The sequence below is a fragment of the Egretta garzetta genome, unplaced genomic scaffold (assembly GCF_000687185.1).
Source record: "Egretta garzetta isolate BGI_Z169 unplaced genomic scaffold, ASM68718v1 scaffold326, whole genome shotgun sequence".
Taxonomy (NCBI): Eukaryota; Metazoa; Chordata; class Aves; order Pelecaniformes; family Ardeidae; genus Egretta; species Egretta garzetta.
In genome coordinates this window covers 1,561,960-1,586,313 of record NW_009260026.1, presented here as the reverse complement: position 1 = coordinate 1,586,313, position 24,354 = coordinate 1,561,960, and the positions used below count along the sequence as shown (strand labels likewise).

The following is a 24,354-nucleotide window of genomic DNA, read 5'->3' as shown; positions in this document are numbered from 1 at the left end:
TTTTTATCTACAGTGCCATTGGAACAAGCTGAGTGGTCAATCCGCAGCGTCGGGCAGCCATGGTGGATAGCTCGGGTTTTGCTTATTTTCATTTTGTGGGGTGTTGTTTATATTTTGGAGAGAAATAAAACCATAGACGGTTAAAGATATGTTTTATGTTACACCATTTTACACCAACATGGACCTGCTTGGACTGGACTTATATTTATGTTGTATTAAGTTACTAATCTATATATTGGTTATAACAGCATTTAGCAAAAAAAACCCCACAAAAAAATCCAAGCCCCGTGTTGGACTGAGTTTCGCTTCTCAAGGAGGAGAGATTTTGTTGTCTGTGGCAATTTCCTTGTACAGCTTGTATCTTTTTTTTTATTTTGTTTTGTTTTGGGTTTTTTTTTCTGTTCACAGTAACTTTTGTAATATACTTTTTGGTTTGCAAGACCCCCATCCAAGTACATTCCTGTATAAAATATTTTGCACTATTTAAAAAAAAAAAGGAAACAAACTCATATTGATGAAGTCAGGTTGTGCAATATAATGGATAGTCGCAATGTTCATCATTGTACCTGTAATGTAACTAATTTTAAATGTACTATTTTAAATATGTAAAATAAATTTTCACCATGAGCATGTTTTAATGAGGTAAAAGAACTAGTTTGACCCTTTTTTTGGTTTTGTTTTGGGATTTTTTTTTGTTTGTAACATTTTGTTGCTTATTTAACAAATGTGTGGATATATATTTTTCTTTTCTGATTTTTAGAAATTTGTCAGTCTGAAATGACTAATGCAAGAAAGTGGTTTTTTGGTATTAAATACAGAAGGTACAACCCTCTTTTCAGTAATACCTGTTGATTTCTTTTAACATCTAAAATGACTAGATGGTAATGCATGATGTATGCTACAAATTGTGTTACCTTACATGAGTGCCTCGAGGCGCAGAATTGAACGTGAGGAAAGATTTTGTGACAGATTCACTAAAAATAATAATTTGATCTCTGCTGCACTTTCAGTTAAGAGAAATGATGACGTTACCTGTCAGTCAGTAACAAATGCTACTATGAATTGCATGTTAAGACAAAGGAATTGCTTAGCACGCCTCTTGCACATCCGCCACGGCCGTTCCCGGGTTCCTCTCTAACCACGATATGCAACCACGTGCCCTTATTCATCTGCAGCACCTGGGGAAGACGCTGATTTCATGGCAGCTGTACAGTCAAATTCTGCGTCAAATGATGCAGTCGTATGAATTGTGGCCAGGCAGGCGTAACAAAATTGAGAGACACATGCATTGCACTTCTCTCTTTCTTACTGCAGTGAGATTCAGTGTCTTAAATCATGTTTTCAGACTCAAACAGCTAAAACAACCCTCAAAACAAAAAGATGCTTGAATAATAGAAGTCCTACAGGTAAAAACCTACCTGGAGCAGGTGTTACTTTCAGCCCTGTCCAGTCTGCCAGGTCATATTGACTAATTAGCATAAGTTGACAAGTACTGTACACAAAATATGTGGTCGATCCAGTAGTGTTGGTACCATGTATTATTCACCGATAGGTCAGGGAGTCCATCAGCCACGTTCTTGACTCTTACCGTATCTTAAAGAAAAACCTAACAGTCCTGAAGTGTTGGATAACTTCCCCTGCTCTGCACATCTTATTTGGACCTCCTGCAGAAACGCCCAAATATCCAATGGCGCTTACAGCCCAGCTGAGACGTGCAGGGCGCTCTGGTGCTGCTTGTGCTCAAACGTGACTGCCCGTGCCAGCTGTTTGCAGTGGAGACACTAATCCTGGTTGCAAAAACAGTCACTATGACCCAGTTCAGTCTTGTGTCAGTGGCAGCCAGCTGTTGGGAGGCCATTAGTTTACTTTTTTTTTTTTTTAATTTGAGCTATTGTACAGCTCCCATGTATGGATGTATAACAAAAAAACGCTTAGGAATCAGAGGCAGTGTTCATGGGGGAGCGTCGGCTGTGTGGGGCGTCCTTTGAGTCCTACCTTGCTAACATACTGCGTTTTATTGGCATCACAGGTGATCGTTGGATTACATGCAACTTGCTTTGTAAAATGTATCAAGGTACTGTAGACATGACATGTGCCAAACATTGGGCTTAAACATGCAAATCAAATTTGCATGACTTAAAGGTGGGCAGATGCTTTCAACCTGGATCCCAGCTCATCATACTGCTGTTTTGAGAGCTTTCTGCTTTGGACAACATAACCCCTCCCAAATCCCCCCCAACCTGTTCACTGTTTAAACCAAATGAAATCCATATTAAGAACTGTTTTGGTTTTTTCTTAATTTTTTATGTCCGCTTTGATACGCAATTTCTGTTGTCAACACAGCATTGCTCTTACAAAAGGTGACATGGTTTTTTCCAAGAGTAAGGTCATAGGAGCAGTAATGAGGGGTGAAAAGTGTACTGGAAATCGTGCCTGCTGTCATGCCAGCCAAAAACCATGCACTGGCTGATGTCCTCTCTAGCTGGATTGGCAAATTCAAATGGGAAATTCTTGGTCTTGAGAGGCACAGCATTCTAGGAAATTACTTATCTCTTGGAAAGTTAATGACGTTGTTGAGCTATTCGTGTTCTGAGCAACATGCAGGGAGCACACCTTAAATTTCTTAAATTTTTTTTATTTGCTCGACTGAGTCATCTATTAAGAACGTTCTTCTGTATTTATATTTGTTTCACTGCTTTTAACCAACAAGACTGAGGACCAAATTGACCTTTTAACTGTAACAAAAATAAAATAAATTTCAATTTGTGGCAATGCAAGACAAAGTCCCTGAAACCAGATGACCGAGTTCTAGTTGCCTGCTTCCATCATGGGCATTTTTTTCCTGCTCCATGCATTTAAACAGCAAGTGTGGCACGACATCTGCTTCGCAGAACTGTTTGGTTTGGTTTTTAACTTCAACTCTCATTGCTCAGATTGAGATGATAGGCATATTGCCGGTGGCTTCCACCTTCTAGGGAACTGCAGTAATCGCAAATGTGGATGCTGGTTCCCCTTTCCAAATCCTTCCTTCCTGCTATGATTTGCTGTTTGATTGCTGCGTTTTTTGGTACAACAGGAAGTCATGTTCATGGCATACCCTGCGCATGAGAAAGCGGGCGGAAAAGGAGAGCAGTGGCAAAAATGAAGCCAATGGGCCACGTAAATCCAAGGATATTCTGGGGAACAAAGTCTCTGTTAAAGTGAGTAAGGCCATCTGAAAGCTGTGTGCTGCTCTCCTGCTTCCCATCCTTTTCACCCCCTATAGCATCCTCTCCTGAGAGAGGGAGGGGGCAGCGATTTTGGGGTTGTTTTTTGGTTTGGGGTTTTTTTTTTCCACTTTAGTTATCTTTTTTTTTTTTCTTTTTTTTGTAGTATCCATTTTAGCAGGATTTTTGCATGCAAGATAAAATGCAGCCTTTGTTTTTCGTTTTCGTTTTCTTTTTCCTGGCACTGCAAGTAAGTAATCTTCATTAAAAAGAAACCCAAACCTATATACATGGTTAGATAACTGTTCTTAAAATTGGGACACTAGTGATTTACTGACCCGTGACCCAGCCCAATCTGCAGCTCCATCAGAGCAGCTGCAGCGGTGAGAAAAGCCACGAGGTAAACCAATGGCCTCACTGAAGTTGATGAGTGTTCTTTAGGCCAGTATTTCACCACATCTTAAGAAAAGGGGTTCTCAACCTTGAGATGCTTAAGATTTTTTGTCTGGGGAGATGGTCTCAGTGACCTTTTTCTTTCTGTATTCTCAGACAGGGCAGAGATGCTGACTCTGTCTTGCCAGGAGAAGGGCTTGCGTGCGTGTGCGTGGGTGCGTGCGTGTCTGTGTCTGTCTCTCTCTCTCTGAGATCTCCCAGTATGGAAAAGGTTGAGAACTGTGGGGTTAAGCTCCATCTCCTGCTCTGGGTGCCTGACTACTGTGCTCCAATTCAGAGGATCCATCCCTATAAACCGACCGTGAGGCCTGCTCAGGACTAATCTGGGGCTTTCCCTCCCAGCAGAGGCAAGCAAACACTTGTGATTTTGACACAACTAAAGCCCAGCCTTGATTCAGGAAAGCACTTAAGCATGTCTTTTGGATCCACCCCTCTCCAGGAGAGCCCGTGATTAAGTGTTTTCCTTTGCAGAAGCTTTCCATCTTGTAAGCCTAGTGAAATAGCCATGGCATGTGCAAAGGGAGGAACCCTACCTCTGTGACCCGGGCGCCCCTCTCACCCGCCGCCCAGCCACCCCACAGCCGGCCGGGGAAGGACTGGGCCCGAGGGAAGCGATTGCTCCAGCATGGTGGCCACAGTTCTTCCTCCTGTTGCTTCCCCGCTGTTTTTACTACCTGAACGACTTGCGGAATCACTGCCTCTTCTCTGGCAAAAGCATGTCTTTGCCTTTGCTTCCCCTCTTCTGTTGTCGGTCTGTTTTTTGTTTAGTTTTTTAGAGTGTTTTCTGTACTGTTACCCATTTCCATGCTGCTCACAACTCCTGTGCTGCTCTGCCCTGTCTAACCAATCTCTCTTCTAATCTCTTGTTCTCTTTCTTCCTCTTCATGCTGCCAAACAAGGAGACAAACAGCTCAGAGGAATCAGAGTGTGATGACCTTGACCCCAATACTAGCATGGAGGTAGAGACAATCATCCTTGTGATTTTTTTTCTTTTTTTCCAAGAACATGTGCCCATTTTGAAATGCCATTGCTGAAAGGGGAGCTGGTGGGTCTGTATCAGTCATGGACATATGGGCCAATTAAGCGTGAGTCACGCACAGCACCAATTCTGGTTTTGCCAAGTGGTGAACTGGAGTTTGGGCTGCCTTTGTGGTGGGAGCAGGGGAGGAAGCTGAGAAACACGCTCCTGCCGAGCTGGAGGCTCATGTAGCCACCCTCAGTCGCTGTTTCCCATCTGGGACCTCATTGAGTGAAACGGTAACACGTGCATGTCAAGTGCCGGTAAATGTAGCAGCGTTCTGTATTAAAAACAGCCCTTGTGCTGGCAATGCATGCTGAGCTGCTAGTCAGGCTTGCGTTATAAATCACCGGAGCAAATGTTGTTGCACCACAACCAGTGCTTTACATTATCCAGGAGATCAGAAAAGACAATGGTTTTGGTTTTTTTCTCCTAGCAGAGTGGGAAATTGCATTTTTATAAAGACACTGTAAGAGAATGGTAAAACTGGTGGCATTAATGTACCCATATCACAGACCAGGCCGATGCAGATAGGTGGCCCCAATTTATGGTGTGTTACGCTACTCTTTCCAGTGTGAAACTACCGATTCCAGTGGATTGACTGAGACATTCCTTGTTGAGAGAGCCCAAAGGAGCTTAAAAGCATAAACATTATATATCTGGTTCTCCTCAATCAGTGTCATGCAGAACCCATGTTTTTCTGTGTACAGGGACCACACCAAGCATTTGTATACATTGTACCGAGGCTGAGCGAGCTTCCTACTGAAACAGGCAAGGGCACAGGGCAGAGAGATGTAAGCGATTTTGCAGAGGTGACGGGGCAGGTCACTGGAAAACGGGGATATCTGTGTGTCCTAGGATCTCCGGGATGCTGTTAGCCAGGCTGCACTATAAACATCCCGCAAAAGAAAGCTTATCTTCCTCCTGGAGGGAAAAAAAAAGAGGGAGAAGCATATTGAGATGCACCACCTCAGCTAATAACCTGAAGGCTCTCTTATTTTAGCTGTGTTCGCATCGATAAACACATCTTTGGGAGGGGGATGTGTACTAAAGGAAAGCTTTTGACCCAGCCGACGTCCTGGAGATTGAATGGTGCCTACCACTAAAGCTGCATGATTCTCAGAAACATGTTTGCATTTTCAAAGAGCATTTCGCCAATCGCGGGTAACGACTGCAAGTGCATGTGTATTTGTTACAAGGCAATGCCCAGCTATTGCACATGAGTCCGTGTAAGCTTTGGATCGTTGGAAATTGCCCTGCGGAGTAAAAGGTGGCTGAGGTACAGGTGTAATGTACCCAGCTGGGTGAGAATCGACGTCCTTTTTGCAAAGGATTTCTGTGGTTCTGTCTTTGCTCGATAGGAGGAAAACCAGATGTTTTCATATTGTCAGTGGAGTCCTTACGCTGGCGGCATTTCTTGTCAGCTGTGGTGTGTTCCACATGGGCCTTTTTGTTTGTTTGATTTGGGGTTTTTTACCATGGTACAGTCTACTGTTCTTCAGCAGACTGCCCCTCAGTTCAGGAGGTAAGACCCTTTCTATTTAAACCAAAAGACACTAATTTGAAGTCTTGGCTGTGGTATGAATCTGCTGTTGGGGGAGTAACTATGTGCCTGGTATGTGACTTGATTTACACTCAGAAACCCCATCCTGCATCTCCCAGGTCACTTACTGGAGGCAGCAGCGTCCCTGCGCTGCGTTGCAGTCCCCAGGAGCCACCATGTTCCTCATGGCCTGGAAAGCTCAAGTCTGTTTCGGAGCAAAACTCTTTGTGGCTGAGCAAATGTTTAAAATGGCAGAGGGAGAGAAAATGAGTGCAATTTTGAGGGTGACAATGCCAACCTAAGGTGACACTGCCCTGCAAGGAGCAGCACAGCCCTTGCATTGTGCTGGTTTTAGTACATCTGCAGCCTGGAGTGAGTGCGGTCAGCTCGGTGGGCCAGCTAAGAAATATTGGGAGGGAGGGATTGCTGATACCCAGTACAAACTGAACAAAACCATCCACAGGGAGCAGAACAAGGGCAGGTTGCTCAAATGCTCATGAGGGAAACAGCCCTAGAAGCAGCTGTGGGGAAGCCTGCTCTGTAAAGGTCTGGAGTATCCAGTAGTGGAAGCCACAGTTTTTCTCCCTTTCCCTATATTATGGATGTTTTCATGCTCCTTTTCAAACATGTTGAGAAATGAACTATATCAAGGCCTTGGGAGCTAACATCTTTTCTCATTAAAACAAAGGCAAGGCAAGCTTCTTCCACCACCAGAGCCTGGTTGAAGGCTTCATCGGGTCTTTTAGGCTTTGCATCCTAGGCTTAAATAATTGTGAAACAGCTGTGCTACCCCTCCACCCCAACCTGCACGTGCACTGAAAATCAGTAGCTCAGCTGGTTTTCCTGTCGCTACTCAGCGTGGTACGGAGCTGCTGGCAAGCTCCCGGGTGAGCTGGAGACAGGGTGACTGGCTGCCCCAGGAGGGGGAAGACCTTGCCCTCACACCTGGCTCAGCTCATGACCAATTTTATAGATGCTGGGAGTGCTGGTAGGAGAGCTATGTCCTGGCCATCAATGTATAGAGGTGCATGAGGCCCCACCTGTGTCATTAAGGCAGAGTCGTCTGTGGCTATTGTTAGAGCCAGGTAATAGCAGGGCGAGTCACCTGGCTTCTCTTATAGGGCTGTCCCCTGACATCCCTCTTCCTCCCATCATGTGTGAGAACGTGCACCCAGTGCTGGAGCAGAGACAGCAGTCTCTAAATGCAAAGCAGCCGTATTAATTACTTGGAAATGTCAGCGCAATTTGCCTCCAGCCTACGCACTGCGCAAGAAGTCGGTAAGCTGGTCGTAGTAGCCATGAAGTCCCACAGCCACTGTGGCCTTTCAGATGTAGCTTTGCTTGCTGTTTATAAAATGCCACATACCTGTTCAGTAGATTCCAGATTTCTGAAGCGCTTTGGCTTTGCTTTGTTTCAAGGGGAAACATAAAAAGGAACAAATGTGGGGAACAAGTATAGTGAGAGCAGGATACTGAAAGCCTGGGTTACTGTTTAAAAAAGAGATAAAATGCCATTACTGTGTTTTTGCCTACACAGGGACATGCTGGCCCTGGAGAACTTTCCATTCATTGTAATTATGAATAGCAATAGTACCTCTTGGTGGCTGTTTCTTTTTTCTTTATTTATTAATATGTAATGAAAGTGCATAAAGATGGAAATTATTTTTTTTTCCCCCTAGCTTTCTGCTTTGCGTTGTTGTTTCACAAAACAGAAGGTGCAAACTCAGCTGTTAGGCATGTGAGTGTAGGAGCAGGCACTTAAGGAGCATGTGTAGCCACATGAGGGACAGGAGTAACCTATATTTAAGAAAGATCAGAGACTCCCTTTCCACATGTCTGTAGCTAATTGCACGGGGACAGGCAGCTCAGCTTCTGAGAAGAAGGTGTATGCCCTTGTGAATCAGTAAATATCATCCACACCCAAGTCTGGGGTCCTGGACAGCAACGCAACTAATTGTCCTACAATTCTGTGTTGTAACATCTCATGGGGTTTCAATATTACTGATGGGGTCATAAGTCAACTGTGCAGATCCTGTCGGGTTACCTCTCTTGTCTAAGTGAGTGTCCTTCCAGCAGTCAGAAGACCTGACTGAACTAAGCCACACTAAACTCCGCAGCAGCTCTTCCAGGCTTTGGGGTGACCTCACATGTAGGGATCTGACATTGCTCCAGACGTTGTCTTTTGCACAGTGTGCCTCATGCTGCAGTGCATTACAAGTAATTCTGACCAAGACACAACTGTCACCGGGTGTTTAGCATTTGTTCCAGTTTCATAGTTGTGCAAAGGAGAGGTGGAAGTCCAGGCCCACCCCGAGCCAGTGGAAGTGCCGTCATTAGATTAGCGAGCTGGGCTATTGCCAAGGTATGTAAGTTGGGTTTCGTAATCTATTTGTTTCAGTTCTGACATTTTAGCATGTTAAGAAGTGCTCAGAGACACTTAGGGCAAGATAAGCACTAGGAAACATATTGTAGGGAAGAATATTTTGTTAGCACCCCTACAAGTCCAACTGGTTGAGTAATGACTTGGTGGATACAGCATTGGCTCCAAGTCAACACTCGGCTTAGGCCAAGAATTCCCAGGTGCTTTAGGCGAATGCCTTCACCCCCTGCCTTGAGTTGTCCACCTCCAGAGCAGATCTAACATGCTGTCTTTGAGAGATCTCATACAATACTGGTAAGAAAGCCTTTCCTGGCCTGTCATCACAGTATGAAGGAGTACAATCCTGAGAACCTCCCATGTGTCTCCTTGGGGTGGCCTCCATGGGTGACACCACTGTCCTGCTGCCCCAAGTGAGCAGGGATTGCTGAGACCAACCAGGAAGGTGGGTCATCAGGTATGACGTAGCCTGAGCTGGCAGCACAGGCACTGTGGTTTAGCTTTTGGAAGAGGAAGAAGTGACCTACTTCATCTGCAGGAAGCGGGAAGAGTGCTACAACACGGTGCCTGGAGTACCAGAGACATCCCACTGCTACAGCCATTGAAGCACACCAGCCATTAGGGCCTCACAGCAAGAGCATGACAAGGGCAAGAGGACTTCTGCTTTGCACGGGTGCATGGGCAACAGTCAGCGTCCCTTGTGGCTTCTCCATCAGTCTCAAAGGCAGCTGAGCCCATCCATGCTGGGTGCCAGAGCACATCCCACCAAAAGGCTGATGCCGTGCAGCATTTCATCAGATACCATTCTCTCATTTTAAATTATATTTTCCCTTTGGTAGCATCTATCCATGTGTAGCAAGTTCCTTAGTTGCTCCTTTTATCAAGAAATTTCTATTGTTAATTTAGGGTTTTTTTTGTGGGGAGGGGAGGCTGGTAACACTGCGAGCTTGTCCCCCCAAAGTCTTAAAGTAAAAGTTGACCTAGTCAGAGACTGATTGATAGATCTTCTCCTACAAATTAGAGTTGGCTTAATTCCTCTGCAGCTCATTTCATTTTTTTCTGAGAATCATTAATATATTTTTTTAATTATTATTTGAGTGAGGGAATGAGGAATGTGCTGCTGACTCTGCAACCAGCATGTGCAAATGCATCAATATTTTATTTTAACTCGGTGAACAAGAAGTGCCATGAAGTGTTTACAAAATGCTGAGCTGCTTGTCTTGGAGTAAACATGCCCTCTACTGTTTAGATAAGACATGGATCTTGATTACAGAGAGCTTGGCTTGCAGCCTGGCCTTATGTTTTGGGGGAACAAATATTCTCACTCCTGGTTTTGATGCACTCCCTTAAAATGGGACTGAAATGGCATTGGAAAAACCTGGGCATCCACTGGGCCCTTCTGTGCATTGCGTGTGTCCAGGCTGGGCTCAAGCCTTCCCCGGGGAGGTGGGTTAGGCACGGTGAGGACATCTCTGCAATGGAGAAGCAAGCCCTGGCCAAGGCGAGAAGTCCTCGCTGGCAGCCGAGCTGCGCTTGTGGAGCGTTTTCAGGACTGGCCATTGGTGTTGCTGAATGGTTTCTCACTCTCCACCAGACACGGCATGCGTGTACAAATGGAAGATAAGCTCTTGCTAAGAATTAGGGCGGTTGGAGCCACTTTGCAAGTGGACTTTCCTGCTACTGCTGCAGATGCCTTTCTATCTTTATAACATGAGCCTAACAAGCCAGGAAAAAAAGTGGCTCAGTACTGCTGGATGCAGCACCTATGCTGCTTTCAAAGGCTGACTGTTACCTGTAAGCCACTTAGATCTAAGTCACTTTGATCCCTGCAGGTCCCCAAAGGCGTTCAAGTACACACCTCATGTGACTTTCCTGGTTTGAGCCCTGAAACAGCGCAGGCTGGAGGAAGGAGAAGCAAGGTCTATTTTGGCCTTTTTTGTTGAATAACCCTGACCCATCTTCCCATTTCTTTATTTCACCCCTGCTCCCTCCAGCTCCCTGTCTCTGCCTGGTCAGCGTTAGACCCCACATCACTTGCACGGAGGCCGATCCATGGTCTGCCTCTGTCACCTTGTGTGGGGTTTCCATTTTCAGCTGTCATTGTATGGGAAACAGAAACTCTCCCAGCCATGGAGGGAGCGTCACAGGCTTTCACCTACCCTGAACCAGGCTACAGGTATCTGGAAAATGTAAATCTCGTTTCAACTAAATTTATGTTCCTAGAAAAAAGGGCCAGCTGTGTTTCTTACCTGGGGAGTGACTGCATTGCTGACCAAGTTTCATCCCTTAGGGTTTCTGTTTGCCTGGTGTGGACGGACGCTGAAGATGGTGTGGGAAGTTTTTGCGTTGGGTAGTTCCATCCCCATGAGTTTGTTCGCTCTCAGGCAGCCACAGTGGTGCAGGAGGTGTTTGCTGGGATTTCTTCAGGGAGCCCTTGTCAGTGTGAGACCCCGGGGCCACCTTCCCCTGCGCATGGCCACCGTGGCCAGGGGTGCTCAGCTGAGGGCCAGGCTGTGGGATCCTCGCTACAGACCAAGCAGGGTTTCAGGGCTGAGTCTCACGTTGCTTTTCAGAGGGAAAAAAAGCAAAACTCTACAAAAGCCACGTAACCAGCAGGGATTTTTTTTTTTTTCCACCTGGTGATCTCAAAGCAGCGCAGAGCATTCCCTCAGGGAGTGAGGCACCGAAGCCAGGGCTCCTGTATCACCCCCACAACCACCACCGCTGCCCTTCGGCTGTGTGGGAGCTCTCTAGGGTGATCAGGGGCTTTAAAAAGGGGGAAAACATGCTGGAGAGGGTGGTCTTTCACCTCTTTTTCTCTGAGGGAGAAGTCCCTTAGGTTTGGAGCCCACCATGTTGGCCGTGTGAGCACCTCTGGCATCATGGTGTGCTGTGGGCGCAGCGTGCGAGCCCCCGAGCCTCACGGCCCCCCTGCCCATCGTCCCCATTTCAGTGCACAGCACCTCGCTCAGCTCGCCAGCAGCCCGCCCTGGGCCCCTCGCCAGCAGGGATTTCTGCCCTTCAGAGCAACATGGCCTGGCTTTCATCTTGCTGTGAAAGCCCTGAGAAAGCGGAAGAGAATTGGGAAGCGTTACTTGCATTGATTTTGACAGCTTTTCCAGCTTTTTGCACACACCATCATTTTCAAGAGGCTCTGGGAGGTGCTTGGCAAATCCATCCATCGGGGAAATCAGCCCCAGCCCCAGCAGGAGGCTGTGCAGACAAGCAGTGTGTGAGCTCCCGTCCTCCGAGGGCAGCGGGACCATGTGCTGGAGCCTTCCTGTCCACCCACGGGGATTAAAAACCTTTTTGGCAAACAAAGAAATCATCTCCAAAGGTCTTGCACTTAATTTAGAAGAACTCCGTGCAGTCTGTCATCTCCTGCCACCCACCCATGGCCTGGAAACCTGGCCAGCATGCAGAGAGAGGCAGCGAAGCCCCGGGGCCTGGGAGCGGAGGTGTGAGCCAGCAGAGCTGGCTTCTGGCCGCAGACCTGGCTGTGAACCTTTGCTTTCTTATTTCTGCACTTCTTACCCTGGCATTTGACCCCTTCCTTCAAAGCAGACCAAGTCCCTTTCCCTAGTTAAGTGCTGTATTAAATCACTTTGGTAGCACTTAAAACATTCTCTTGCAAACAGTCTTTTATTTTTGTCTAAGCTTACAGCAGGCAAAAGCTGCGACGTGGCTGTGGGGATGTTGTTAGGTAACATTTTATTAATTAACACATGAAGTTTAAGCAAAGGAAATGTAAATTTTACTGATAGACTCTTCCAACATTATCTAGCAGCAGTAATTTTCTCTCTAATATTCCCACGGTGAGGCAAGGGGAAAAAAAAACATTGGTAAGGCAACTATTATAAATGACTGTGCCTTGGAAGTCATTAGAAATGTGGCATTATTTATTTATAGATATATCCATTACATTCATCGTTGTAGCTGCATCTTCTAATGAATCCTTTAGAGGTATAAAATTCATATAAAGTGTTAGGAGCGTTTCTTTCTCCTGATCTCTAATCCTACAAGGATGGAAATCAGTGAATAACAAGGGAATTTAGCACATGCTGCAGGGAAGGAAGGGGAGAGCTTCAGAGGACAGATACGTATTCCAGTTAAGCCAAAAACTACCAAAATGAAGATGTATGTGCAAATGAGCTGATGCCTGGGGTTACTCAGCTGATAAGTAGATGGTTTCAGTGAAAAGTGGCAAGCAGTGGTTATCCACAGAAAAGCTTTTTCTTCCTTTGCTGTGTCGTGTGAGCGGTACAACTTAATCACAAAGATCCATCTCTCCTTTTCCTTGTGCACAGGTGGGAGAGAAGATGATCTTCTTCATCCAGTGCCCCCTTGCACCTCGATTTCTTCCTGCCCACAGGATCCAGGGGGCCGTATGAGGATCCTGGACCCTGTGGAGCAGCAATCGCTGCCTCTGAGCCCCTCACCCTCTTGGAGGCTCCTGGAGTGGCTGGCCAGAAGTCCACATAGAATCATAGAATGTTTTGGGTTGGAAGGGACCCCTAGAGGTCATCTAGCCCAACCCCCCTGCAGTGAGCAGGGACACCGCTAACTCGATCAGGTTGCTCAGAGCCCCATCCAACCTGGTCTTGAATGCTTCCAGGGATGGGGCCTCCACTACCTCTCTGAGCAACCTGTTCCAGTGTTTCACCACCCTCATTGTAAAGAATTTCTTCCTTATATCTAGTCTAAACCTACCCTGCTTCAGTTTAAAACCATTACCCCTTGTCCTGTCACAACTGTCCCTACTAAAAAGATTTTCCTCATCTTTCCTATTGTCGGTGCCCAGCTGCACCCTTCAGATGGGGCTTTGTGTTTCCCGTGTCCAGGAGGTGCAGCCAGGAGGAGGAAGACCTGATACAAGACCCAGAGAGCCTGGCCAGCTCTCTCACCCACTCAGACTCCTGTCTGCCAAGCTGAGCCGAGCTGTGCCATCCCATCACAGGCATGGCACGCTGTCCCGCACCCTCCCCACTGCAGAGGTGCTCCCAACATGGCTTTAAAAAATAAGAAGCCCTAATAGTGCTCAGAGTCCTCTCCAGGGACGTAGGCAGAGGTTGGCTCCTTCCAGGATGCTGGGAATGAAACGTGCTCTTGGGAGCACATGAAAGTTCAAACCATCACACCTTTGCCCACCAGGTACAGACCTTTAGGACTGACTGGCTACGTGGTCGGGACTGAAACCTGCCTTGCCCACAAGCAGCAGCTCCTCTCATTTCTGGAGCGCAGGGCGTAGAGCACTGGCATTGACCGGTTGTTTCAGCTGGTAATGTGAACGTTGTGTTCTCTGTAGATGTGTCCCAAAGGATCAAATTCTGCCTATTGCTAGGACAAAGGATAGTCTCAGTCTCAGATGGCAAGGAATTTGTTGATGCAAGGTACGCTCCTGGGGGTGAAAAATTTGTGAGTGGTAAGTCCGTGTTATGCCTGGTTCATTTGGGCTTTCTGGTGATGATGATAGGGGAAAGCAGACCCTGAGGACCCAGTGCTGGTGCCAGAGGTTTGTCTGGGGCTGTGAAGAAACCAAAAGGAACGTGAATATGCTCAAGTGCCTCCTTGAATGGCACCCTGAGCCATCCACCTTGGAAAACTATTTATAAAGCCAAAATATAAATACAAATCTTGAAGATGTATCTATGTTATTTTGAAGGGTTATTGCTTCTGCTTTGTGGCCTGGTTTCTGAGCCTCTGCAAAAACTCCCATCAGCTTTGGCAGGCCATGAATTAGGTCACTGCTTCATTGGCATCTTCCAAAATAGCTCTGAAATAGATAGTAACAAAGATATTTAAAGCGAGATAAACGACACTAGTGTTTATGGTGCTCCCTATCAAATTATTAGTTTGAATTTGGATAACAAGGCCTTATGAGATTACTAAAACAGTTAATGAGGCTAAAACCTCTATACTTTTGTACAGCACTATGTGGTTAGGGATGATGCTGCCTGTAAGAACTTAGTGGTGGTGTCTTTGCTTTTCCCAACTTTGCTTCCGGGGTTACATGAGTTAATTGGCATGTACAGGCCTCGGAGAGATGTTCAAGTCTTTGCTAACTTGATCAATTAACTAGTTAGCTAAAAATAACTCTCAGTTATCCAATCCTAGTTTCAAGTTGGAAAGTTTCCAGCAGTCCAATGAAACAAGTGAAATTTTACTCACTGTGATAGACCAAGAGTTGTTGCAGGACTGATACTTGCCAGTAGGCAAAAAGAAGGCAGTATTTCTGGTTTAGTGCTTTACCTTTTCTTCCCAAAGCTGGTCAGTAGCCAGAGTGCTGGTGAGACGCCCCAGGTGCGTGGTGACTGCAGGCGCTGTGTGACATGGGTCTGGAGCTGGGCACAGGGGGGGCACAAACCACCTCCGGGAGGAAGAGTTAATGGCTCAAGTATTATCACCCAAGCAAAGAGAAAGCACATCAACCCTCCTCAGCCTTACTGTTGTGCCTGGTACCTGTGATGCTTTATCAGAGTTCAACAAGCCATAGCTTCCACTTACTTTCCCAGCTGTGCACGGGCCTGTTCTGTTGTCACTAGATCTTGCTGCATCTGCCGGTTGTTAGAGGTCGTTGGTGGCCACTGGTCAGTGCTTCTGCGGTTCTGGTCAGGTTCACCATGGTACCTTGTGAAACCAGACATCTCCTTGTCACTGCCCAGAAAAATAAATGCTTTTATTTCTTTGTATTTTTCAGATAATCAACCCCAATTTCATTCAAGAAGGTGAGTTAAGGACAGCTGTGCACTGGCTGGCATGGAGGGGCAAGTCAGCAGCTGTGATTTACTCCGGTGCAACAGCTCGCTCTGCACCCATCAGCGTTCACAGCACCAGCAGCTCTCCACCGCTCGGTTCCCAGGGAAGGCGGTCCTTCTGCTGGCTGCTCGGCTCAGCCAGCCCAGGGCTGCATGTGGGGCTGAGTCCCCCAAACCTGCCTTCACAAAGTCTTGCCCTCCTGCCGGAGCACAGGGCTCGAGGGGCAGACAGTCCCGCCTGCCTCCTTTGCTGAGCTATCAACAGCTGGCTCTTAGTGAAGGGGGAGTTTTGGTACCATAATCCCAGAACCCCCTGCTGTTTGGGGCCCAGATCCCACAGCTGATCCTATACTGTATTCTCTAGACTTGTATGGGGAACACCCTCACCTGCAGATTAAAAGAAGGTGCCATGTTTGTGTCCCCATGTTTTTTTCCAGTGGCTCCAGAGTTTCTTGTGCCGTTAGTGGACATCACCTGCCTGCTCGGCGACACAGTGATGCTGCAGTGCAAAGTCTGTGGACGGCCCAAACCAACAATAACCTGGAAGGGACCGGATCAAAACATTCTTGACAATGACAACAGCACGGCCACTTACACGGTGTCATCTTGGTAAGGCCCTGCCTTTGGATCCCAGCATAGCTGGTCATGATGGTCGTGTTGCCCTCAAATATGGCACCAGCCAGGCTACCAGGCTCATTAGAAATGCAGCTAATCAAGTCTGGCATGGTGTATTGGCACATTGCTGCACCACACGTCAGTTAGAAAGGGTCAGACTTTGGGGCTCGGGGCTCCACAGAGTGTATTGCTGGCAGCCATGAGCTTGCTTTGGTTGTGCTCCAACCCAGGAGGCCATGACCTCCTGAGCCAGCTGCAAGCCAGAAGCAATTAATGTTTCCAACATATTAGTTCAGCTAATATTGCCTCCATGTTCTCTGCTTGAGTTTGATGTCATGCTCACCTGTGGTAGGAAGGGGAGTTGAGCAGAGCAAGCCCTCACCAGCTTGCAATACCCATATCACTGGGCATTTTCTCATCTCATGGGAAGAGGTGGCAACTCCTGCAGTTTTCCTGAGCCCCTCCTCAGCTGTTCCTAAAAGAGCCTACACATGCTCCTGGGAAGGCTAAATATGGCTGTGCTTGGACAGAAAGATGGTTGTTACGATGTTCCCAGCTTGGCTTGGAGGGGAAAAACCATCTTTACAACAAGCACTGGGAAGATCCGAAAAGCTCTGGGGTTGACCGCAGGTCAGGTATGGGTCTGGATGCTTGTCTGCAGCTTGCAGAAGTGATTTGGGCCAAATTGCCCTGGAAAGCTCCGGGAGGCCATCCTTCATGCGAACTTTTCAGCATTTCTGGCTCAGGCTGAGATGAATCCAGGAATTACAAAATCACTGAAGGTGAAAAATGAACTGGATGCTTGTCTGCAGCTTGCAGAAGTGATTTGGGCCAAATTGCCCTGGAAAGCTCCGGGAGGCCATCCTTCATGCGAACTTTCAGCATTTCTGGCTCAGGCTGAGATGAATCCAGGAATTACAAAATCACTGAAGGTGAAAAATGAACACTAAGAGAGAAGGGTTTTTACAAGTTCAACAAAAAAAATTACATCTGATCAAGAGCTTCCTTCAGAGACCATTGGCTTGTGCGGCCGCCCCACAGCACCCAAAATTGTCTTTTTAGCCATTACTCAGTAGAGCACTAGGACCTTATCTTCAGGCTTCTGGCTGAGGTTGGGACGGGGGGATATTTCCATACTGTGTTCTGTTTTCCGTCACAGTCTTTCGCCTGCGCATTGGCTCCCTGTGCACTATTAGCCCTTGTATTGTCTTGTTACTCGTATTAGTTGTGCAGTGAGGACACTGCCTGCCAAGGAGAGGCCCAGCAGATGAGATGCTGCCTTACAAATCTTGCTGGCATGAGTGTCTGGATTGTGGGGGAAGGGGATATTTCTATCCTGTTTTAAACCAGCATAGTCAGACCAGTGAAAGCTGCAGCATCCAGGCTGTTATACTGGCAACAGCGTCCTTCTGCAGTTTCTGATAGATTATGCATTCAAGAACTCCTTTTGCCATCAAGGGAATTTGTGTTGTTGGCTCTAAGCTGGGTCTCCGGTACAGCTAAAGCAGTTACACAAGCAAAATCCTTTAATTCACGCCAACTCCCTTAAATTGCATATCAAAGACTGCAACGTGCAAACCAAAGTGACTATGTACAGACCTGCTATAAATTCACTAGACTCCATAGAGCTGTTTATTTGCTCAGATTGGCCCAAAGATTGAGTGTCTCTCACGAACTCAGTGCTGACGTTCTTTATCCCTAGCTGTTGTGAGACGTCCAGCCTCCGGACCGGGGCCTGGCAGCCTCATTAGATCAACGGCACATGCTCCAGGGGTCTGAAGCTTCCCAGAAATGTCAGGGACCCTGAGCTGTGCAACTGCCTTCTGCATCTGCAGGAAGCCCAATTTGTCCAGCATGCGTTGGACTTAACTGCAGAGGCAGAGCAGCTCAGCAGCTCCTGAGATAGAAAAGATGTGCCTGGGGAAATCTTTCCAGATATATGGAGTGTAAGCATCCAGCTCTGGACAGTCAGAGCAAATGTTCAGCTCCTTGATTCTGCCTGCTGCTTGAGTGATCCTTCCCCATCTCCTCCAAGGCCACAGCAGACAAGTAGATCTGCCTGGCAGACAATTTGGATCATTCTGCTTGAAGGTTTCATTAACGGCCTAATCCTGACACATGGAGGGGTTGTATTTGGGTACCAGATTTCTGGAGGGGTGTTCCTTCAAATGAGTTAACAGGATTTGTGTGCACATGTGTTTGTAATGAGGCAGGACAGGAACTGGTATAAAAACCATTAGCAAGTGAAGCAGTGATTTATAATCAGGGCTTCATGCGTCCACAGTGATTCTGGGGAGCTCACCTTGAAGATCTGCAACCTGATGCCTCAAGACAGTGGCATTTACACCTGTGTGGCAACCAATGAACACGGAACTGCATCAACCTCTGCAACCATCAAAGTCCAAGGTACCGCATCTGACCGAAACCCCCAGGATTTTCCCTGTACAGGGTCCCTTGGTAGGGGGTGGGAGCACACAGGAATTGCCGGTGCAAAGGCAGCCGGATGTGGAGCCATGCCAGGTGAATTGAGATGTTAAAATCATAAAACTGTTCCTCAGCCAAGACTCCCACTGATGGCTGAAGGCATTGCAGACTCTTTGAGCTTGATTAAGTCGCCTGATCATAAGCATCACATCTGGGAAATGAAAATGTGTTGGCACTGGTTCAGCTCCTGCATCCTGCTTCCAGCGCTGTCTCCCAGGGCTCAGTGAGGTCGGCCAGGGGAAGCTGAGCTCCCTCCGGCTGCGGAGCCCCCAGGAGGATGATGCCCTGGCTGCCTGCAGGGAGCTCTGTGCTCTAGAGCCTGCCTGGAGTGGGGGGACCTGGGATCCAGTGACATCGATTTTCAGCCTCCCCTTCTCTGGGGGGAACGGAGGAGGCGAGGGTAAGGCTTGGCCTGGGTGAGCTGTTCTGCAGGGGCTCAACTCAGAGACACACCTCTGAGCCTGAATTCTCAGCGCTGTAATTAGTGACCCATCTAATTGTAATGAATATGAAATGGTAAGCTGCTGCTCATGACCTCCAGCTCCGGGAAGGGATCTGTTAGCATGAGAGATGGGGGGTGCCTGCTGCATTGAAGGGGATGGCACAGAGACAAATGTCTAACTGGCAACTTACAGATGCAGGAGTGTCACAAGCATTTAGAAGTCAGTTTGTTTGGTCTCACAAACTGCCCTAGAGATATAATTTCCCCAATTTATCCAAGCAAGTTAGTGGCTGCACTAACTACTCCTGTGCTGAAGGGAGCCCTGAGCAAAGCACAGAGGAATTACTGGTCATTTGTCAATCTGCTGCCAAATGTACCAAGCGCCATACACCCAGAAGCACTCTGAGTGACTTTCTTCTGTCATTTCTGGACACTTCAAGGTAGTCCCCACTTCCAGAATCTCACTCACTGCTTGGTGAAGTCCACGAGAATATTTGTTTTCCTCAGTTCCATGGGTTTGGCATCAGGTCTTGAGCTGGAGCAAACGTTAGCAGCAGAAAGTGGCAGGTAAAGAGGCTCTGCCTTTACAGCAGCTGGGCTCAGACAGATCCTCTGCACCCAAGGGGCGATTCTCCTGGATGGTCTCGCAGGGAGCTCCCTGAGGTGTCGTGGTCCAGTTGACTGCCAGCTGTGAGCAAGAAGATATTCCCCGTGACCTGTAGTACTGAGACCATGTCAAGGCAGCAGGGCTTGCCAGCGGGATGGTTCTCTCTTAGCTGCTAGTACGGTGGTCTCAGAGCCATGGTGGTAGGTGAACAGGACCATGACGTTGCCTTTCCTCTGGTTGTGCTGGTAACTCAGTGTAAACCAGAGTGCTCCCCCTGCAAGGCACAGCTGCCTTGTAGTGACCTAATGTACCTGATACACCTGATCTTCAGAGTAAAGCACTGGTGCTTGTTGACGTGATGCTGGACTTGGTGCTTGGTTTCTCTTCCCAAGGTGTCCCAGCTGCCCCAAATCGCCCCATTGCTCAGGAGAGAAGCTGCACCTCTGTGATCCTACGCTGGCTGCCCCCATCCAGTACAGGCAATTGCACCATCTCAGGCTACACTGTGGAGTACAGAGAAGAAGGTGAGTGGTTTGAGCTGTGCTCACTGGCTGGAAGAATGAGAACAAAATTCCCAAAAGCGTCCTTGCCACCACTGGGGTGCCACTAGCTGTTGCTTACAGATCCCAAAGTCCAAGGCCAAAAGAATCAAGTCCAACTTCTCACATGTTACAGACCTTTCTGTTCTCTCTAGTCACTTACGGCAAGTAAAGTGCACTAAGCTAAAACATATCCATCACTAAGACATCCTTTCAACAATTGCATTCTACCACCATGGTATCCATCTGATGGATGTTTCCTGGGAATGCCAAAACAAAGCAGGCTCATTACTTTTTTAATCTGGATAGAGCTGCAGATCCCTGCACACTTTTCAAGCTCGGCTCTGAAATCCATTTGTTCTTAAATCCAATCATCCTTTTCCCCTGAAGAATGAAATAGATATCAAATGCACTGTTTTCCCAATATGCACAGGCATGTGCTCCTGAAAAGGGCATTTGAAATGATTTGTATCCCTTTTTGCATTCTTCCTGCAAAGGCGTGAGGGTCCCTGGGCAGTAAACCTTGCCTTGGGTATGTGGCCTCTGTTTTTTTCCCCTTCATCCTTAAAAAAATCCTACCTCACGTTAGTAAATGTGCAAACTTAATCACTCCATCATATTAATAACTTTTCTTAGCAAATACTCAGCTGTGACTTTCACTGTGCCATCAGTGTGACTAGCATTTTTGTGAAAGAATAGAAGCTCTTCTGTTAACAGCAGCCACCAAAACAGCAAGAAAGCAGCAGTGTTTTCAGTTTTCAGTATTCCTCCCACTCCAAAGGAATCACTGACTCTTCCCTGTAAAACCAACCTTGACCTTGTGAGACCTGGCAATCAGAATTTCCTCACAGCACACACAAAATATATGGGTCATGGTAAATAATGTAAAGGTAAGAAGCCTTGAGCTTACTAAAATAAGATAAAATTTTATATATTCTTGAAAGAAAACACAGGCTCTGACAGGCTCAGTGTCTCGGGGTCCTTTTCTGTTCTGTGATGCTGAGCAGCGGATGAATGAAGTATTGCTCCTCTGGATGCCACAGGTTAGGCAATGGTTGGGTTTGGTTCCGTTAGGAGCAGAAACACATGACACTATCACACATTTTTTTTGCTGCAATCCTGCTCAGCTGCATAAAGCCCATACTAAGCCTCAGAAAGCTGGTTCTCCTCCTGCAGCACCGGGTTTCACTGCAGCCACCACCTCTTCTGAAGGACTTCATCTGCAAAAGCACTTTGATTGCACTGACGCCCTGTCTCAGCTTCCCCTGGGACTCCCTTGTCTGTATTTTTTTCCGCAGTATTTCTGCTACCGATTTTCTCACAGCAGAGCTGTCATCAAATCAGCTCTCCATTCCTGTCTTATCACGCTGCCCTGAGACATCGCTTGTAGTACACAGCCACAGCTAGACTGCTGGAGAGAGCAACTTGTCCCTAGCTGGTTTTTTTTCTATCACTATCGGTCAAGTCAGGGGCATTTCCTTCTTCCCTCATTTAGCCAGACTGGAAGGTGGCTGCAACATAAAATAGCTTCCTATGGTCCAGTTCTGGTTTAACAGAAATACATCAGTCTGCCGTAATGTTGCCTTTTAAAAACCTTGTGGATTTTAACCTCCCAGGGTTCTGCATGAGTTGGGCAGAGAAAGCCTCTGCTCTGAGTTTACATATTGAGACCATTTCCTTCAGCTTTCCTCTCTCCCTCCATAAAACACAGGCTCGCAAGTCTGGCAGCAGTCAGTAGCCTCAACTTTGGACACGTATCTTGTCATTGAGGACCTGGCCCCAGGCTGCCAGTATCAGTTTCGAGTGAGCGCCAGCAATCCCTGGGGGATCAGCTTGCCCAGTGACCCATCTGAATTTGTAAGGCTCCCAGAGTACGGTGAGTGGGCACGGCAAGGAGGGCCTGATGCATACAGTCAGTATGGTGAGATAGACTTGTGCTTTGATGGGTCCGGATAAAAATGTTGATCCTGGAGTGGGTAGGAATACAAGAAAAAGCCTGGGAGATGCTCAGAGCCGGTTCCTGCCACTAGAAAGGCTTTTCATGTCTTCTTCTCCAGCAGGGCTCACAGCTTCCCTCTGTCACAGAAGCTATTGCAGTTTCCTAGCAGGTCCCTGCTTTCTATCCAAAGACCATTTCTTGTCTTCATCTCTGGGCAACAGGCACCGCATCCTGCCCAGTGTGTCCCCTGCCCTTCCACAATGCCGGTAGCACCAGGGGCTTCTGCTGCTGGGCAGCCCAGCTGGGGTCTGCAAGTCAGCTTGCAAAACATAACCCCCCAACATGCAATGCAGCCAGCACAGGAAGGCTGTGATGGAGGCGAGCCCCCAGCGCATGGTGCTGCAGGGTTTTGGGGTACAGCTCACTCATGACGGTGCTGTGAGCAGAACCCACATTTTCCCATGTTTTAGCAGCTCCAGTGCGTAACTAGGTCCATGACTGGCTATTGCCTTTGCTGGATGAAATGAGAGCTGACATGGCATACCTCTACCTCCCAGTTACACACAGACATGCCCTCAGACTGCCCTCATGGCCCTTTCCAGCCCAAAATTGCAAGGACAGATTTGAATCCACCTTATCCACACCTTCCTCTGGGGAGCTCTGGCTTTTAGTGGTGCAACACTTTGGAGCTGTGCCTGAGCAGTATGAAACTGGACTCCTAGTGGTAATGTTTGCTGGTTTAAGTAATATAGTCTCCATAAGTTTAAAATATGCAATTTATAGTCCACAGGAAACTGTCTTTAATTTTCTGCTTTCTTGAATGCCCTTTGTTCTTCCAAAGACTCTGCTGCTGATGGTGCCACTATTTCATGGAAGGAAAACTTTGACCTCGCTTATGCAGAGCTGCATGAGATTGGGAGGTAATATTAACTCTGCTTATCACTACAATAAAACACCAAAACAATGGCCTGAAGCTTTTTCCTTGGATGAAGGTTTAGGGTGCTTTTGTGTAGTTAGCTTGAAAACTGCTCCTCATTGCAAAGGCATGTTAAGTACTGATTAAAATATAGACTGGCTAAAATACGGACTAAATCCTGTTTTTCAAGATAAATTGAGATTTGAGGATTGCAACCTGGCAAACTTGTGAACAATTAGGGAGCTGAATCTCTTCAGAGCCACTGCTAGCTCTCGCTGGTATCTCCTCTGACGTCTCTGATTTGCTACGAGCTTTTGAAGTCATGACAATTGGCTGGTTCTGGATAAGCTTAACCTCAAAGACTGAGTTTGCTGAAGCACGTGAGGCATGTGACTGACTTAAATCACATACCAAAGCGCTCTGCTGATTGGGTTGGTCAGTTGAACAGGAGCCTAAATAGGTGCTGCATGCATTGTCAGCCCTCGGTGCTCCATGCAGACAACAGATGAGGGGCATGCAAACAATTCAGGTTAATGCAGTTAGTTCTTCAGCTCAGAGATCAGAGGCGAGTAATTCTGGGGCTGAAAGGACAGGAGTCTCTCTAGTTCTGTAGAAAGAAGAGTGATGGATTAACAAAAGGCCAAGTTCAGCACACAGTTCCACTGAGTAGTTTTACTTTCAGGAATGGTACTAGGCACTAGTCTGTATGAGTTTCCTAAATGCTTTCCTGACAGCTTTTTACTTTCTTACTGCATGCCTGAAACAGTGAGACAATGATAGGTTAGTGATTATTTAACAAGGCTTTTCTTTTAGTTGTCTGAAAAAGTTTGGGCTTTTTATTAAAATACCTGGCGAAGGGAGACTCACAGCTAAAAAAAAAAAAAGAACCTGTAAAAGTGGCAGCAAATTGAACCCAGGGGAGATTGTTAGAGGGCATCAGTATGGCTGCACAAAGCAAAGCTACACCGTTTGCTCTCACTGTTTGCTAATCCCCAAAGAATCTCTACACCCAGGGTAAGAGACGGAGGCTCTTTGTTGGAGAAGGTTATGGACAACTAGTTAAATCTGATTCCTTGTGAAATATTAATGTGCTGAATCAAATAACACTTTGAAAATCAGTCTGTTATTGCACTGAAAACTAGGCATGATTTATTCATGAGGCCCCTTCATTATTCTGTTTTGGTGTTGTGTTTTTTTTTATTTCAGGGGTCGATTCTCCATAGTAAAGAAATGTGTTCACAAAGCCACACGGAAAGATGTTGCTGTAAAATTCATTAGTAAAAAAATGAAAAAGAAAGAGCAGGCAGCACACGAAGCAGCTTTGTTACAGCATTTACAGCATCCTCAGTACATCACTATCCATGATACCTATGAGTCTCCTACTTCTTACATCTTAGTTTTGGAACTGTAAGTATGTGGAGCTTGAATTCAAGTGTCTGGGTAAGAATCACAGCCCCATT

The 24,354-nt window shown here is 46.9% G+C and overlaps 1 protein-coding gene across 1 annotated transcript in view; it reads left to right on the top strand.

Annotated features, from left to right (window-relative positions):
- The window catches only part of KALRN (kalirin RhoGEF kinase), a 363,097-nt gene that overhangs the window by 334,010 nt on the left and 4,733 nt on the right, over positions 1-24,354 (top strand). Inside the window, exons 51-59 of the mRNA XM_035896306.1 lie at positions 3,077-3,200; positions 4,559-4,618; positions 15,295-15,322; positions 15,790-15,961; positions 18,252-18,373; positions 19,893-20,024; positions 21,751-21,915; positions 22,820-22,898; positions 24,101-24,301. Of these exons, the coding sequence (XP_035752199.1) occupies positions 3,077-3,200; positions 4,559-4,618; positions 15,295-15,322; positions 15,790-15,961; positions 18,252-18,373; positions 19,893-20,024; positions 21,751-21,915; positions 22,820-22,898; positions 24,101-24,301 (1,083 nt within the window). The remainder of the gene's footprint in view (positions 1-3,076; positions 3,201-4,558; positions 4,619-15,294; positions 15,323-15,789; positions 15,962-18,251; positions 18,374-19,892; positions 20,025-21,750; positions 21,916-22,819; positions 22,899-24,100; positions 24,302-24,354) is intronic.